The sequence below is a fragment of the Somniosus microcephalus genome, chromosome 3, assembly GCF_052327205.1.
Source record: "Somniosus microcephalus isolate GS21.2 chromosome 3, FLI_Smic_1.0, whole genome shotgun sequence".
Lineage (NCBI taxonomy): Eukaryota > Metazoa > Chordata > Chondrichthyes > Squaliformes > Somniosidae > Somniosus > Somniosus microcephalus.
The window spans coordinates 22,844,963-22,863,516 of record NC_140989.1 but is presented as its reverse complement, the minus strand read 5'-3'; the positions used below and the strand labels follow the sequence as shown (position 1 = coordinate 22,863,516).

The window sequence follows — 18,554 nt, the reverse complement described above, 5'->3', positions numbered from 1 at the left end:
AGCAATGAGATAGTGAGCAGATAATATGTTTTTAGGTGTTGGTTGGGGGGTTAAATATTGTACTTCCAAGTGCTTCCCTCCCAAAAGGAGAGTTCCTTCTCATGATGCCAATTTAGTTTCTTTTTGCAGCATTTAGTTTTTTTTCTTTCCTCTCACTTCTGTGTTATCTTCAGCTCTATCCCAGGTCAGCAGAGAGCAAGGCTGCCTGCTCCCCATCCTTTGGCCTGTACTGCTGTTAGACTGGCTGAGGCAGAAGAAAACTTTGTAATCAATGAGTTACATAGAAACATGGAAGATAGGAGCAGGAGTAGACCATTCGGCCCCTCGAGCCTGCTCCGCCATTCAATGAGATCATGGCTGATCATCCAAATTCAGTACCCTGTCCCTGCCTTCTCCCCATATCCCTTGATCCCTTTAGCCTTAAGAAATATATCCAACTCCTTCTTGAATATATTTAATGAATTGGCCTCTACTGCCTTCTGTGGTAGAGAATTCCACAGGTTCACCACTCTCTGGGTGAAGAAATTCCTCCTCATCTCTGTCCTAAATGGCTTACCCCTTATCCTTAGACTGTGACCCCTGGTTCTGGACTCCCCCGCCATCGGGAACATCCTTCCTGCATCTAGTCTGTCTAGTCCTGTTAGAATTTTATAAGTTTCAATGAGTTGGTTTCTGAAATAACAACAGAAAACGCTGGAAAAACTCAGCAGGCCAGGCAACATCCGTGGAGCGAGAAACAGAGTCAATGTTTCGGGTCGAAGACCCTTCGTCCTGACGTTCGGTTGTTATTTCGGATTTCCAGCATCCGCAGTATTTTGCTATCGTAGTTGGTTTCTGACGATCGGCCAGCAGAAAGCAAGTCCGCGATCAGGGCTTCATGCTGCTTCCATTCTTGTGGTTCTGGGATCTCATTGGAGCCAAGATGCAGATCAGCCATGAGTGGTGGAAGAGGCTGAATGGGCCTACTCCTGTTCCTATGATTGGTTCCTGTTATGCACGTGACATGATATCACGTGGTTAGCACAAACCAATAAGAACTCTACATTCATAAATAGACATTAAGATGGAGGAGGAGGAGGGAGTGTGAAACATGGAATTGTTTGTTGTATTCACCCTTAACCCAGCATTTATTTCAGTCAAAAACTGAACTTGGCAGATAATCAAGATGTCCCGAGAGCGTCCACCTCCTGAAGAATGGTTGGGAAGTCTATGTATTCAGCACCACGCAAACACCGATTAACAATAGCAATTGATGAGAAGATAGCAGTGTGGTGTGTTCTTATTCCAGCCATTGTTCCCTGCACCTGCTCTCTCGCACTTGCGCTTGTTCTCACTGGAGGTTCTGGAAGGCGCTCCCGTGAAGATCAGAGCAGTTGCCACCAATAACTACTGCCGTCGTTGTGCTGGTCTTCACAGCTCTGGTCACCATGGGCCGCGCACCCAGAAGAGCAACTCTTCTCAGACTTGAGTGTATTTTGCATGAATGGGATGAATTAGTTGTATAATAATCGATCGTTGTGTTTAACTGCCTGGCATACTTGGCATTATGCCTTCTTGTGTTTTTGGACAGGTTGCTGGACGAAGTCTGCTGCTGTGGCGGGACATGTTCCACCTAGGGGAGGTACTGGGTGAGCAGGTCTGCGTGATGATGGTTGTAATGGACAATGTGTTGCCAGTGCTTCTAGGGAAAGTCAAAAGGCACGTTTTTGACAGAAGAATTAAGTACTACGGGATGATTTGGAATATTTTGTATTACCATTCGCAGAGGTTTGATTTCTGCTTGGGTTGAAACCATCAGACATTGCAACTTTGAAAGGCCCCCATTTCAGCAGGATGCTGTCAGACTGCCTTCCTTCCATCGCCGTGCTCTTAAACCATCCCACAGAACTGTCGGTCCATCGGTCCCAGGGCGTGAGCCAATTGGAGAGCCGGCTGGGAAGAACTGGCACTTTTCAAGGTTTGGCTCCGTCCGACTGAGCCCCCCAACCCAAATCAGGCAGTGAGTGGCTAAACCAAGGGTCGCGGCCACCAGTTGTCGCTGCTTTGCTCCTGCAAGTGTCGAGCAACAGTCCCAAGTGGGGTTGGGGCCGACGCTGGCTTTCTTGGCTTGGCCGGAGCCACGGAGATGTTGCCCCGGTTGAATTGGGGAAGTGCAGTGGTCTGGTACAGGGTGGGTGGTGGGGGGCGGGGGGGGAAGAGGAAGAAGAAATCACTTTGAGCAATCAGTGAAGGACACGTTCAAACCCCGCGGCCTGAAAGCAGACCAGTTCTCAGAACACCATCAAAGTCAATAGGTCCTTGTTCTGTCAGGCAATTACCCAAGTATCGATTATGTACTGCAGGTTGACTGTAATTTATGGAGATGACTGCTGTTTTAGTGTAAAGATTCTGGAGAGAGGGGAAATAAATCAAAATTGTGAGATCCCTGATTGAAATGCCATTTAAACTCTCAACAACCAGAAGGACAATATGTACTTTGGGTCTTTTTAAAAAAAAAAGACTCCCTTGTTTTAAAATGTTACTATCCTCCAGTGACTTGTGTGTGTGGTAGCGCCGTCCTCTGGCCAAGTATTCTGCAACAGTATCCTTGCTCATGCTGCTGAGCTGGAAGTCTCTCTCTCTCTAGGGGGAGGGAGCCTCTCGCCCTCTGCTGTGTTATTTTGTTGTCGTTTCCCGCTCTGTCCTGAGAACGGGAGGTTGTGTGTGAGGGTCCGGGAGAGGGGGTGAGCCGGCACCTCACCCGCTGGCGTCGTTTGGTACCTTCTGGAGAACCGACTGAATGACTCCGGCTGTTGCTGGCTCGCTCGGTGTTTGCTAGTGTTATATTTTTCTCTCCCTCCGTTCATCAATTCAATTGAATTCAATTCAAATTTATTTGTCATATATATGCAGCAGACGTGTGTACTGCACAATGAAATGTTGATTTTTACGAGTCCTCCCAACATGAGCTGGGGGGGTTGGTTTATATCCGCGCACTGTTGGTGCAGCTGTGAATCCAACTTTTATTGCACATCACTCTGTACATCCTTGTGTTTACAATCTCTGTGATTCATCCCAGTGCAATTTGCAGAAGACTCGGCACTCATTGCTTCGTCTGTACGTGTGTGTGTGTGAATACCTCTCTGCACGGATTTGTGCAATAGCTTTCAAATGAGCTGCCTATTTTATGTTCAATGTGTGGGAGGTAAAGCAGTTTTAACTTAATTTTCGGCGAGGTGATTCCTTTGAGTTGCCCAACCCGCCCTCCTGAAGTCAGATTGACCTCTACCCGACCCAAACCGAAGGTCCGAAGGACGATTTTTAAAAATCTACTTCACCGTTCCCGCGGTCCCCCTCGCTGGGAATCGCACGCTGCTTGCAGCCGCGCCCTCGTCGCAAGTTAGACGGGGCGAGAAGAGGCGATAATGGCCCATTGGCTGGCTGTGGGTGAAGGACAGGCAGAGAATGCGGCCTGAGCCGTGCAGCGCTGCCCACGCCAGTTTGCTTTGTACTTTGTCTGCGCTCTCGCTGTCTGTCTGTCATTGCTGTAGGCTCCTACCAAAGTATTGCACAATGAAGCATTAAAATGAAATGTGTTTGACTTTTTTTTTGAGATTGGTCCCTTTTTGAGTTTTAACTTTGGCTCACTGTTCCCACCCAATGCACAAGACCGAAGCTTCACTCAGTTATTCCCAGGTGCAGCATGAGGGTCAAACAACAACTACTTGCATTTATATAGAAGCATAGGAACAGGAGGAGGCCATTCAGCCCCTCGAGCCTGTTCCGCCATTCAATGAACTCATGACTGATCTGTAACCCAACTCCACCCACCTGCCTTTGCCCCATATCCCATAATACCTTTTGGTTAACAAAAAATTCTGTCAATCTCAGATTTAAAATTAACAATTGATCTAGCATCAATTGTCATTAGCGGAAGAGAGTTCCAAACTTCTACCACCCTTTGTGTAGAAGTGTTTCCTAATTTCACTCCTGAAAGGTCTGGCTCTAATTTTTAGACTATGCCCCCTAATCCTAGAATCCCCAACCAGCAGAAATAGTTTATCTCTATTAGTTCCCCTTAATATCTTGAAAACTTCAATCAGATCAACACTTCACCTTCTAAATTCCAGGTAATACAACCCTAGTTTGTCTAATATCGCGTATTTAACATAGTAAAACGTCCCACGGTGCTTCGCAGGATCCTGCTCCTAACTCTTTTTCTTCTAAAATTTGACACCGAGCCACATAAGGAGAAATTCAGACGGATGACCAAAAGCTCAGTTAAACAGGTTTTAAGGAGCGCCTTAAAGGAGGAAAGGGAGAGGTGGAGAGGTTAAGAACACAAGAAGCAGGAGTAGGTCATACGGCCCCTCGAGCCTGCTCCAGGTCTAGAGAGGGAATTGTAGGCACATTAACGTGTAGGATATATAACCAAAACATAACAGTCTTGCCATTTCTCTTCCCAGATGCTGCTTGTCCTGTTGTGTTTCCAGCATTTTCTCCTCTGATGCCTGATTTCCAGCAGGCAGTTTATTTTGCTTAACTGCAGTTAGGCTTCATGGTCTTAAAGGGACACACGCCTGCACTTTGGTAGCAGAACGCTACATTATTGTTCTACGTGGTATGATATTCCAATCCTTATAATATACTGTATCCTTCGTTTTGCCATGAGCAACAACAGGGGAAATTTGACTAATATATTAGAGTAATATATATTTATATATATATATATATATATATATATAGAAAAAGACGTCACACTAGAAGTGTCACACTTTGCAATTTAATGCAACAAGCTAGCGGAGTATCCAGACAGGTGGCAGAGTAATTTCAGTGTGGTTAAGTGCTGGGTAATGTGTTTTGGGAGGAAACAGAAGGAATGGGCTCAGGCATTTGCACCCCCCCCCCCCCCCCCCCAGGCTGTAAAGATGAAAATCTACCTGTAGAAGTTTCCCATCTGCTCATCACCCAATGGCTTATAGCAATACTACAAGACTTGCCACATCATTTTGGAGTACTCTGCACAGTTCTAGTCTCCATCTTATAAAAAGGACATAGAGGTGCTGGAGAAGGTGCCAAAAAGATTCACAAGGGTGATACCAGAACTGAGAGGTTATACCTTTTGGGAAAGACGGGCTCTTCTCTCTAGAATAGAGAAGGCTGTGAGGGGTGACCAAAAGAAAGACAGACTTGCATTTATACAGCGCCTTTCACGACCACAGGACGTCCCAAAGTGCTTTACAGGCAATTAAGTACTTTTTGAAGTGTAGTCACTGTTGTAATGTAGGAAACGTGGCAGCTAATTTGCGCACTGCAAGCTCCTACAAACAGCAATGTGATAATGACCAGGTAATCTGTTTTTAGCAATGTTGATTGAGGGATAAATATTGGCCAGGACACCGGGGAGAACTCCCCTGCTCTTCTTTGAAATAGTGCTGTGGGATCTTTTACATCCACCTGAGAGCAGATGGGGCCTCGGTTTAACGTCTCGTGTGAAAGACAGCACCTCTGACAGTGCAGCGCTCCTTCAGTACTGCACTGGATTGTCAGCCCAGATTTTTGTGCTCAAGTCTCTGGAGTTGGGACGTTGAACCCACAACTTTCTGACCCAGAGGCGAGGGTGCTACCCACTGTGCCACACTGACTAATAGAGCTCTTCAAGATTATGATAGGGTAGACAGAGAAGCTGTCCCCACTTGTGGGGGAGACCAGAACTGGGGGCCATAAAATATAAGATAGTCACGAATAAATCCAATAGGGAATTCAGGAGGAACTTCTTTACCCAGAGAGTGGTTGGAACATGGAACTCACTACCACAGGGAGTAATTGAGGCGAATAGCAGAGATGCATTCAAGGGGAAGCTAAGTAAACACATGAGGGAGAAAGGAATAGAGGGATATGTTGATAGGGTCAGATGAAGAGGGGTGGGAGGACCCGTTGTAAACCTGTTGGGCCAAATGGCGTAGTGTCAGCTGTGGGTAGCACCCTCTCTGAGTCAGAAGGTTGTGGGTTCAAAGTCCCACTCCAGAGACTTGAGCACAAAAATCTAGGCTGATGCTCCAGTGCAGTACTGAGGGAGTGCTGCACTGTCGGAGTCGCCATCTTTTATTTGAGACGTTAAACCGAGGCCCCATCTTCCCTCTCAGGTGGACGTAAAAGATCCTATGGCACTATTTCAAAGAAGAGCAGGGGAGTTATCCCCGGTGTCCCGGCCAATATTTATCTCTCAATCAACATCACTAAAACACATTATCTGGTCATTATCAGATTGCTGTTTGTGGGAGCTTGCTGTGCAAATTGGCTGTTGAGTTTCCTACATTACAACAGTGACTACACTTCAAAAGGACGTCCGGTGGTCGTGAAAGGCGCTGTATAAATGCAAGTACTGTCTCTGTCTCTGTGCTGTGCCTTCGAAGTAATTTGTGACTGTCGGAGGACCTAGAGCAGATCTTGCAGAACTGCATCAGTCACGTCACTGTCTCCCAACCATTCCATCGTTTATCATCACTTTCTTCAGTCTGTCTATTTTGGACTTAACAAACTAACAAACTGCTGGCAGGTTTGGCGAGACTTCTGTCTCGCTGGTTTTGTTTTTATTTTTAGCCCACACACACCCTGTTTCTACAATAATTGTGAATATTATCACAATGAAACTGCTCAAACATCAAGAATAGATTTGTTACTGTAAGATCAGCCCTAAACTGCTAAACTCGCTAAAAGCTAACTGCAAAAACTTGCATTTATGTAACGGTTTATCACATCTCTCGGCAACATTTCAAGGTGCCTCACGTACCGTGTGTCACTGTGAAGTGGCGTGACTATTGCTGTGCAGGAAAGTTTGACAGCTGATTTGCACACATTAAGATCTCACAGACAGCAACGGATTGAATGACCAGATTCTACTTCAAGTGGTGTTCATTGAATGTGTGTGATGTTGCTCGGAGCCTGGAAGAACTTCCTTGCGTGCCACCATGGGATCTTTATCATCCACCGGAACAGCTGGGCCGGGACTGTACATCTCATTCACAGGATGATTTTACATAAAAACAAAGTTTTAACCTTTGCACTCTATTTGTGCTCACACTTATTTCCTATTCCTTCTCCTGGATTGCACTGCCTGCAAGGGCGGTGGAAGCAGATTCAGTAATAACTTTCAAAAGGGAATTGGATCAATACTTGAAGGGGAAAAACTTGCAGGGCTATGGGAAAAGAGCAGGGGGAGTGGGACTAATGGGAGAGCTCTTTCAAAGAACCGGCACAGGTACGATGTGCCGAATGGCCTCTGGCTGTGCTGTGTGATTCTGATTCCCTATTTTTTCTGTATCCTAATTTGTAACTTTAATTTTATTCCTTTTCTACCCATTCCACTGCTTTTCATTTTTGAGCGAGATTGTCCAGTGAGCAGCTGATACATGCAGGTCCTGGCCAGGCGGCTCCCTTGTCTTTGATGAGTCCCATAGAGTCATACAGCACAGAAGGAGGCCATTGGGCCCATCTAGTCCGTGCCGCTCTATCCCCGTAACCCTGCAAGTTTATTTCCCTCAAGTGTCTATCCAGCCTCCCCTTGAAAACATTGAGTGTTTCCGCTTCCATCACTTCTGTCAGCAGCGAGTTCCAGGTCCTCACCACTCGCTGCGTAAAAAAGTTTTTCCTCACGTCCTCCCTGTATCTCTTGCCCAAAACCTTAAATCTATGTCCCCTAGTCCTTGCACCATCATAGATGAATTAACCAGTCTCAGCTACTAAAGACAGACTTGCATTTCTACAGCCCCTTGCATGACCTTAAAACATCCCAAAAGCTCTGTACAGCCAATGAAGTACTTTTGAAGTGTAGTCACTGTTGTAATGTAGGAAACGCAGCAGCCAATTACTGCACAGCAAGCTCCCACAAATAGCAATGTGATAATGACCAGATAATCTGTTTTAGTGATGGTGATTGAGGGATAAATATTGGCCAGGACACTGGGGATAACTCCCCTGCTTTTCTTCGAAATAGTGCCTTGGGATCTTTTACATCCACCTGAGAGGACAGACGGGGCCTCGGTTTAACGTCTCATCCAAAAGACGGCACCTCCGACAGTGCAGCACTCCCTCAGCACTGCACTGGGAGGGTCAGCCTAGATTTTGTGCTCGAGTCTCTGGAGTGGGACTTGAACCCACAACCTTCTGACTCAGAGGGGAGAGTGCTGCCAACTGCGCACATGAATAATGTGCCAGAGGACACCTGGTTCCCAAACAATTGAGCCCCAGCAAGGAGTCGAGGACTTCTTGAAAGGTTAAGAGGTAAGAAAAACTGCCAACACTTTTAAATTAAAAAGGTTTTCACCGCCTCTTCAAATGACCACCCAGCCCCCAGTCCAGCACTAAGCCATGCAGACCTGAACATCCCGGCTTGCTATCCACTGAGTTATGCGGGAAATTTAAAGCGCAAAGATCTCCCAGGAGATCCATGCCCCATTCCGGGAGACTCCCGTGCAATCTGGGAACGTCGGCAACCCTATTAAAGAGGGAATACTCTGTGTGAACTCCCGCTCCTAATCAGCATCCAGATGTTCACGTGTGGGAATTTGGCCGGTGGTGTGGGGCATAGAAAAGCTCAACTGTGCCACCCTCCATGGTCAAATAGTCACTTTGGAATGGGTGAGGTAGTACTGAGGGTGCCTCACAACTGAGGAACCAAAGCCCGGCAAGGATTCAACACCATCAGGAGAGGAGGGAATGGCTGCACCCACCTGGGTTAATGCTCACCTCTCAAATGCTCAGATCTGCCCACAGTACTCAGGGAGTTACCCTGTATCCGCCAGAAACCAACTTGCCTTTCATAGAATCATACAGCACAGAAGGAGGCCATTTGGCCCATTGTGCCTGTGCCGGCTCGCTGAAAGAACTCTCCAATTAGTCCCACTGGTGAGGTGTGAGTTGATGCATTTTGGCAGAAGGAACAGGGAGAGACAATATACACTTAATAGCACAGTTTTAAAGAGTGTGCAGGGACAGAGGGACCTGGGATTTAATGTGTATAGGCCCCTGAAGGTGGCAGGACATATTAAGAGAGTGGTTAGTAAAGCATATGTGATGTTGGGCTTCATAAATAGAGTTATTGAGTACAAAAGTAGGGAAGTTATGCTGAACCTTTATAAAGTGTTGGTTAGGCCACAACTGGAGTATTGTGTCTAGTTCTGGTCACCACACTTTAGGAAGGATGTGAAGGCCCTTGAGAGGGTGCAGAGGAGATTTACCAGAATGGTTCCGGGGATGGGGGATCTTAGCTACAAGGACAGGTTGGAGAAGCTGGATTTGTTTTCATTAGAGCAAATGAGGCTGAGGGGTGATTTGATAGAGGTGTACAAGATTATGACGGGTTTGGATAGGCTAGACGGGGAAAAGCTGCTCCCACTAGTTGATGGTACAAGGACTAGGGGACACAGATTTAAGGTTTTGGGCAAGAGATACAGGGGGGACGTGAGGAAAAACTTTTTTACGCAGCGAGTGGTGAGGACCTGGAACTCGCTGCCGATGGAAGTGGTGGAAGCGGAGACACTCAATGTTTTCAAGAGGAGACTGGATAGGCACTTGAGGGAAATAAACTTGCAGGGCTACGGGGATAGAGAGGGGGAATGGGACTGACTGGATTGCTCTACAGAGAGCCGGCACGGACTCGATGGGCCGAATGGCCTCCTGTGCCGTTATGACTCTCTGACACTCCCCCCCAACGCTCCCTTTAATTTTTTTCGGGTGCGCGACCCCTTTGACGGGCTACGCGGTCCATTCAAATTCCTGCACAAGCGCGGTTTTTCCTATTGTAAAGCCGACAAAGCGGCCTGCGTGGGAGCTCCAGGTAGCCACGCAGCATAAAAGGAACATTGCTCCCCCCCTGCGCTTTCCCCAGAGCCCTGCAAATTTTCCCTTTCAAGTATTTATGCAAGGTTATCCACTTTGGTGGCAAAAAACAGGAAGGCAGATTATTATCTGAACGGCAATAGATGGGGAGAAGGGGAAGTGCAATGAGACCTGGGTGTCCTTGTGCACCAGTCGCTGAAGGTAAGCATGCAGGTGCAGCAGGCGGTTAAGAAGACAAATGGTATGCTGGCCTTCATAGCGAGAGGATTCGAGTACAGGAGCAAGGATGTCTTGCTGCAGTTGTACAGGGCCTTGGTGAGACCACATCTTGAGTATTGTGTGCAGTTTTGGTCGCCTTATTTGAGGAAGGATGTTCTTGCCATGGAGGAAGTGCAGCAAAGATTCACCAGACTGATACCTGAGATGGCAGGAATGACGTATGAGGAGAGATTGGGTCGATTGGGCTTATATTCGCTAGAGTTTAGAAGAATGAGAGGGGATCTCATTGAAACTTATAAAATTCTAACAGGACTAGACAGACTAGATGCAGGAAGGATGTTCCCGATGGCCGGGGAGTCCAGAACCAGGGGTCACAGTCTAAGGATAAGGGATAAGCCATTTAGGACAGAGATGAGGAGGAATTTCTTCACCCAGAGAGTGGTGAACCTGTGGAATTCTCTACCACAGAAGGCAGTTGAGGCCAATTCATTAAATATATTCAAGAAGGAGTTAGATATATTCCTTAAGGCTAAAGGGATCAAGGGATAAGGGGAGAAAGCAGGGACCGGGTACTGAATTTGGATGATCAGCCATGATCTCATTGAATGGCGGAACAGGCTCGAGGGGCCGAATGGCCGCCTACTGCTCCTATCTTCTATGTTGCTATGTTTTCCTTTTGGAAAGTTACTTGTTGAATCTGCTTCCATCGCCCTTTCAGGCAGTGCGTTCCAGGTCACGACAAAAAAAAATGAAAAACAATATTTATCTCTCTCTTCTCTCTCCTGTTTGGGTTTGGTAGAGAAGTTATTGCTCCTGGGTGGCGAGTGTCAGCGGAGAGACTTTGCCTGGAAGATCACCAGCTGCATTGAGTTTCATGTGCGCCTAGTTGCCGTGGTGATGGGACTTTGTTGCACACAGAGGGCTTAAGCAGTGGAGCAGCAGCAGCAGGAGTAAGAAATCTACGTTAGAGCCTCTGTTTTCTGCTTCAATCAACCGTTCAAGGCGCGGCGTCTCTTCTGGGAGCTTTTCGTGGCTTGACGGTGGCGGGGGGCACAGGAACACGATAAAGGAGAGAAAAAACCCCCATAATAGGAGCTGGAGTGGGTGGAACACGCAAAACAAATCCCTTGTACGGTTGGTTCTCATTTACTTTGGGTCTGTGTCATGGGTGAGTGAGCTTTAATCACAAACCAGTAAGAAAGTTAAGTTGCCAGAGAAAGTATTTCTACCTAATTTATGGTGACTGTTGCTGTGAAAAAAAGCAGTAAATTTCTACCCCGCCTAATCTCCTTTCAATCTGTTTTGTGACAATTAAAATGCCAGTGTTTTCTGGGGGGGGGGAAGCTATTTAACAGAGAAGCGCGTGTCACACCAGATGCGACCAGGGTCGTCGCTATCAGTCCACTGCTTGATAAAGAAACTTTGTGCTTTAAAGCCGAGAGCCATTCCTGATGGCTGACTGGGGTAACCCTACATGGGGGGACCATTGCCGTAGAGGCCAGTAGGTTCTGGGTTCGAGCCCAGGCCCTAGGGCGAGCAACCCTCTTGCTGAACAGGACCTCAAAGGTAGTAATTTCAGGATTGCTACCAGTGCCACGTGCTAGTCAGAGTAGAAATGGAAGGATACTTCAGATGAATACGTGGCTAGAGGAATGGTGCCAGGGGGAGGGATTCAAGTTCCTGGGACATTGGAACCGGTTCTGGGGGAGGTGGGACCAGTTCAAACTGGACGGTCTGCACCTGGGCAGGGCTGGAACCGATGCCCTAGGGGGAGTGTTTGCTAGTGCTGTGGGGGAGGGTTTAAACTAAAATGGAAGGGGGTTGGGAACCTGAGTAGGGAGACAGAGGAAAGGGAAACAAGGGTAAAAGCAAAAGATAGGAAGGAGAAAAACAAAAGTCCAGTCCTAGTGTGAGCAAGCACTGAGTGCGGGTCATCGAAGAGTGCTGTGAGTTTGGGTAAGTGTGAGAGTTCTTTAATTGTTATTTCTCTTTAAATCATTCTTGATAAGATTACTTAAGCAGTTTAAGTAAAGGGGAAAAGTTAAATATTTGAGATTCTGTTGGTTTAAGAAGAGTAAAACAAGGTTACACTGCAGTTGGAGTAAATTGGCACAGCAGGGAGTGGAAACCAGTTTTCTAACCAATCAGCAGGGGTGACTCATTTGGCTGTAAACAAACAAACAGTATAAAAAGACCAGTCCTAGTGCAAGCAAGCACTGAGTGCGAGTCATCAAAGAGTGCTGTGAGTTTGGGTAAGTGTGAGTTAGGGTAAGTGGGGTGTTAGGTGCTCTTTTCAAACTTTAACTCTGTGGGTTGTAGTTAATAAGGCCTTTCTGGTGCAGAGTGACTGTTGGTAAACCATTTAACTGGTGTAACTAGAGAGATTGATTTAATTTAAATCCAATTAATTAAAGGGGATACTAGCATCTAAAATCGGGCAGAGGGTGTCCATAACTAACAATAAAAAATGTAATTAATTACATAGAATGGAGCAGGTGATGTGTTACTGTTGCGAGATGTGGGAGCCGGTGAACCCCATTGAGGCTCACGGTGATTACGTCTGTGACAAGTGTCTGCTGCTACAGGAACTCCAGCTCCGTGTTGATGAGCTGGAGTCTGAGCTTCAGACACTGCGACACATCAGGGAGGGGGAGAAGTACCTGGACTCTGTATATCAGGAGGTGGTCACACCTATGAAGTTAATTAATTCAGATGTAGCCCATGGTCAGGGACAGGACGGTGTGCCTACGAGTGAGGCAGGTACGGGGATCCAGGAGGTAGAGCTGGAGGAGCCGCAGCCCTTGCTCTTGTCCAACAGGTTCGAGGTTCTTACTCCCTGTGGGGACAGGAGCAGGGACTGCAGGGAGGATGAGCAACCTGGCCACAGCACCGTGGAACAGGGGGCCATTCAAGAGGGGGGAGTAAATAGAAATGTTGTAGTGGTAGGGGATAGTATTATTAGGGGGATAGATAGAGTTCTCTGCAGCCGAGAGCGAGAGTCCCGAAGGCTGTGTTGCCTACCCGGTGCCAGGGTTAAGGACATCTCCTCTGGGCTGGAAAGAAACTTGCAGTGGGAGGGGGTGGATCCAGTTGTCGTGGTCCATGTTGGTACAAATGACGTAGATAGGACTAGGAAGCCGGTTCTGTTAAAGGAGTATGAGCAGCTAGGGATCAAATTAAAAAACAGAACCTCAAGGGTAATAATCTCTGGATTATTACCTGAACCACGAGCGAATTTGGCTAGGACAAATAAAATGAGAGAGTTAAATGCGTGGCTCAAAGACTGGTGTGGGAGAAATGGGTTTTGCTTCCTGGGACACTGGCACCAGTACTGGGGCAGGAGGGAGCTGTTCCGTTGGGACGGGCTTCACTTGGCCAGTGCTGGGACTAGAGTCCTGGCGGATCATATAACTAGGGCTGTAGAGAGGGCTTTAAACTAACTAGTGGGGGGGGAGGTTCCTAGAGAGCAAATAATAAAAATGACAACAGAGAAGGTCATAGACTTAGGTAGCAGTGGGAAAATTAAAAACCAGAGCGTGTCAGGAAGGGGCAGAAGGTATGGAGTAAAAGGTAAAGTAATAAAAAGGGCAAAAGCAGGAACTAAGTGTCACAAAACATATTTGAAAGTTCTCTATCTGAATGCACGTAGCATTCGTAACAAAATAGATGAGTTAATGGCACAAATAACTACACATGGGTATGATCTTGTGGCCATTACAGAAACATGGCTGCAGGGTGACAATGCCTGGGAATTAAACATACCAGGTTATTTAATGATCAGGAAGGACAGGCAGGAAGGAAGGGGAGGTGGGTGGCTATGTTAATAAAGGAAGGAATCACTGTAATACAGAGAAATGATATTGGGTCAAAAGATCAGGATAATGAAACAGTTTGGGTGGAGGTAAGGAATAATAAGGGGAAAAAAACACTAGTGGGCGTAGTCTATAGGCCTCCGAACAGTTGCAACTCTGTTGGACGGAGTATCAATCAGGAAATAGTTGAGGCTTGTAATAAGGGAACATCTATAATTATGGGGGATTTTAACTATCATATTAATTGGACAAATCAAATTGGGCAGGGCTGCCTTGAGGATGAGTTCATTGACTGTATTAGGGATGGGTTTCTTGAGCAGTATGTAACTGAACCGACCAAGGGGCAAGCAATCTTAGATCTGGTCCTGTGTAACAAGACAGGATTAATTAAAAATGTCCTAGTAAAGGATCCCCTTGGAATGAGTGACCATAACATGGTTGAATTCCATATTCAATTAGAGGGTGAGAAGGTTGGATCTCAAACAAGCGTGCTAAGCTTGAATAAAGGAGACTATGAAGGTATGAGAGCGGAATTGAGTAGAGTGGATTGGGGAAATAGATTAAAGGGTAAGACGATACATGATCAGTGGTGTACATTTAAGGAGTTATTTTACAACTTCCAAAAAATATATATTCCACTGAGAAGAAAAGGGTGTAAAAGAAAAGACAGCCATCCGTGGCTAAGTAAAGAAATTAAGGATAGTATTCGACTAAAAACAAGGGCATATAAGGTAGCCAAATCTAGTGGGAGGATAGAGGATTGGGAAAACTTTAAAAGACAGCAAAAAATAACAAAAAGATTGATTAAGAAAGGGAAGATAGATTATGAAAGTAAATTAGCAAAAAATATAAAAACAGATAGTAAGAGTTTTTATAGTTATATAAAAAGAAAAAGGGTGGCTAAAGTAAATGTTGGTCCCTTGGAGGATGAGACCGGGAAATTAATGGTGGGAAATATGGAGATGACAAAAACACTGAATGAATATTTTGTATCCGTCTTTACAGTAGAGGACACTAAGAATATCCCAACACTGGACAAACGGGGGGCTATAGGGGGGGAGGAGCTAAACACGATCAAAATCACTAAGGAAGTGGTACTCGGTAAAATAATGGGACTCAAGGCGGATAAATCACCTGGACCTGATGGCTTACATCCTAGGGTCTTGAGGGAAGTGGCGGTAGGGATTGTGGATGCATTGGTAATAATTTTCCAAAACTCCCTGGACTCAGCAAAGGTCCCGGCAGACTGGAAAACTGCTAATGTAACACCCTTTTTTAAAAAGGGCAGCAGACAGAAGGCTGGAAACTATAGACCGGTTAGCCTAACATCTGTGGTAGGTAAAATTTTGGAGTCCATTATTAAGGAGACAGTAACAGGACATTTGGATAATCATAATTTAATAGGACAAAGTCAGCATGGTTTTATGAAGGGGAAGTCATGTTTGACAAATTTGCTGGAGTTCTTTGAGGAAGTAACATATAGGGTGGATAAAGGGGAACCAGTGGACGTAGTGTATTTAGACTTCCAAAAGGCATTTGACAAGGTGCCACACAAAAGATTATTGCTTAAAATAAAAAATCACGGGATTGGGGGTAATATTCTGGCATGGATAGAGGATTGGCTATCTAACAGAAGGCAAAGAGTTGGGATAAATGGTTCATTCTCAGACTGGCAATCAGTAACTAGTGGTGTTCCGTAGGGGTCAGTGCTGGGTCCCCAACTCTTTACAATCTATATTAACGATTTGGAGGAGGGGACCGAGTGTAACATATCAAAGTTTGCAGATGATAGTAAGATGGGAGGGAAAGTAGTGAGTGAGGAGGACATAAAAAACCTGCAAGGGGACATAGACAGGCTAAGTAAGTGGGCAGAGATTTGGCAGATGGAATACAATACTGGAAAGTGTGAGGTTATGCACTTTGGCAGGAAAAATCGTAGAGCAAGCTATTATCTTAATGGCAAGAAACTGGAAAGTACTGAAGTACAAAGGGATCTGGGGGTCCTGGTACACGAAACTCAAAAGGTTAGTATGCAGGTGCAGCAAGTGATTAAGAAGGCCAATGGAATGTTGGCTTTCATTGCTAGGGGGATAGAATATAAAAATAGGGAGGTATTGCTTCAGTTGTACAAGGTATTGGTGAGACCGCACCTGGAATACTGCATGCAGTTTTGGTGTCCATACTTAAGAAAAGACATACTTGCTCTCGAGTCAGTACAAAGAAGGTTCACTCGGTTAATCCCGGGGATGAGGGGATGGACATATGAGGAGAGGTTGAGTAGATTGGGACTCTACTCATTGGAGTTCAGAAGAATGAGAGGCGATCTTATTGAAACATATAAGATTGTGAAGGGGTTGGATCGGGTGGATGCGGGGAGGATGTTCCCGATGATGGGTGAAACTAGAACTAGGGGGCATAGGCTTAGAATAAGGGGCTGCTCTTTCAAAACTGAGATGAGGAGGAACTACTTCACTCAGAGGGTGGTAGGTCCATGGAATATGCTGCCCCAAAAAGCTGTAGAAGCTACATCATTACATAAATTTAAAACAGAAATAGACAGTTTCCTAGAAGTACAGGGAATTAAGGGTTACGGGGAGTGGGCAGGGATTTGGACATGAGTCTAGGTTCGGATCGGACATGGCCCTGTGGGTAGCGGAGCGGGCCATGGGGCCGATTGGCCTACTCCTGCTCCTATTTCTTATGTTCTTATGTTCTTATTTTAAAGTGGCAGTCAGAGAAATCAACGGTTTAAATCAAATGTGGCCACAATAAATAATCATTCTAATAGGTCTAAGAGTGTTAAAAAAACAAGCCTGAAGGCTTTGTGTCTTAATGCGAGGAGCATATATAATAAGGTGGATGAATTGGCTGCGCAAATAGAGGTAAACGAATACGATTTGGTTGGGATTACGGAAACGTGGCTCAAGGACGGCCAAGACTGGGAACTCAACATCCAGGGGTATTCGATATTCAGGAAAGATAGGCAAAAAGGAAAGGGAGGAGGGGTAGCATTACTGGTTAAAGAAGGGATTAACACAATTATAATGAAGGATATTAGTTCTGATGAGGTGGAATCTGTATGGGTAGAATTGAGAAATACTAAGGGGAAAAAAACATTAGTGGGAGTGGTATATAGACCTCCAAACAGTAAGGCGGAGGTTGGGGATGGCATTAAAAGGGAAATTAAAGAAGCGTGCAATAAGGGCACAGCAGTCATCATGGGTGACTTTAATCTACATATAGATTGGGCTAACCAAATTAGTAACAATACTGTGGAGGAGGAATTCCTGGAGTGTTTACGGGATGGTTTCCTGGACCAATATGTCGAGGAACCAACCAGAGATCAGGCCATCTTAGACTGGATATTATGTAACGAGAAAGGATTAATTAGCAATCTTGTTGTACGAGGCCCCTTGGGTCGGAGCGATCATAATATGATTGAATTCTTCATTAAGATGGAGAATGACGAAGTTGACTCAGAAACTAGGGTCCTCAATTTAAATAAAGTAAACTACGATGGTCTGAGGAGCGAGTTGGGTAGGATTGATTGGGGAATGGCACTCAAAGGGTTGACGGTGGATAGGCAATGGCAAACATTCAAATACCAAATGGATGAACTACAGAAGTTGTTCATCCCAGTTTGGCATAAAAATAAAACAAAAAAGGTGACTCAACCGTGGCTAACAAGGGAAATTAGGGATAAGATAGCATAAGATCCAAGGAGAGGACATACAAATTGGCCAGAAAAAGCAATAATCCTGAGGATTGGGAGCAGTTTAGGATTCAACAAAGGAGGACAAAGGGATTAATTAAGAAAGGGAAAATAGAATATGAGAGTAAGCTTGCAGGGAACATAAAAACTGACTGTAAAAGCTTTTATAGATATGTAAAGAGAAAAAGATTGGTGAAGTCAAGCGTAGGTCCCTTGCAGTCAGAATCGGGGGAATTTATAATGGGGAGCAAAGAAATGGCAGACCAACTAAATACATATTTTGGTTCTGTCTTCACAAAGGAGGACACAAATAACCTCCCAGAAATACCGCGGAACATAGGGTCTGATGAAAGGGTGGAACTGAAAGAAATCAGTATTTGTAGGGAAATGGTGTTAGGAAAATTGATGGGACTGAAGGCCGATAAATCCCCAGGGCCTGATAATCTACATCCCAGGGTACATAAGGAAGTGGCCCTCGAAATAGTAGATGCATTGCTGGTCATCTTCCAGAACTCGATAGACTCTGGAACAGTACCCATGGATTGGAGGGTAGCTAATGTTACCCCACTATTCAAATAAGGTGGCAGAGAAAAAGCGGGGAATTATAGACCGGTAAGCCTGACATCGGTAGTGGGGAAAATGCTAGAGTCCATTATAAAAGATGTAATAGCAGAGCACTTGGAAAGCAGTGACAGGATCGGACAAAGTCAACATGGATTTACAAAAGGTAAATCATGCTTGACTAATCTACTGGAATTTTTTGAGGATGTAACTGGTAGAATAGATAAGGGAGAACCAGTGGATGTGGTGTATTTGGACTTTCAGAAAGCTTTTGATAAGGTCCCGCATAAGAGGTTAGCGTGCAAAATTAAGGCACATGGGATTGGGGGCAAGGTATTGACGTGGATAGAGAACTGGTTGGCGGACAGAAAGCAAAGAGTTGGAATAAACGGGTCGTTTTCCGAGTGGCAGGTAGTGACTAGTGGGGTACC

General features: G+C 45.6%; 1 protein-coding gene across 1 annotated transcript in view; it reads left to right on the top strand.

Moving 5' to 3' along the window:
* ccdc28a (coiled-coil domain containing 28A) overlaps positions 1–3,585 on the top strand; it is a 32,072-nt gene extending 28,487 nt beyond the window's left edge. Inside the window, exon 7 of the mRNA XM_085979297.1 lies at positions 1,137–3,585. Coding sequence (XP_085835423.1) covers positions 1,137–1,191 — 55 coding nt within the window. The 3' untranslated portion in view covers positions 1,192–3,585. The remainder of the gene's footprint in view (positions 1–1,136) is intronic.
* Positions 3,586–18,554: the final 14,969 nt, after the last annotated feature.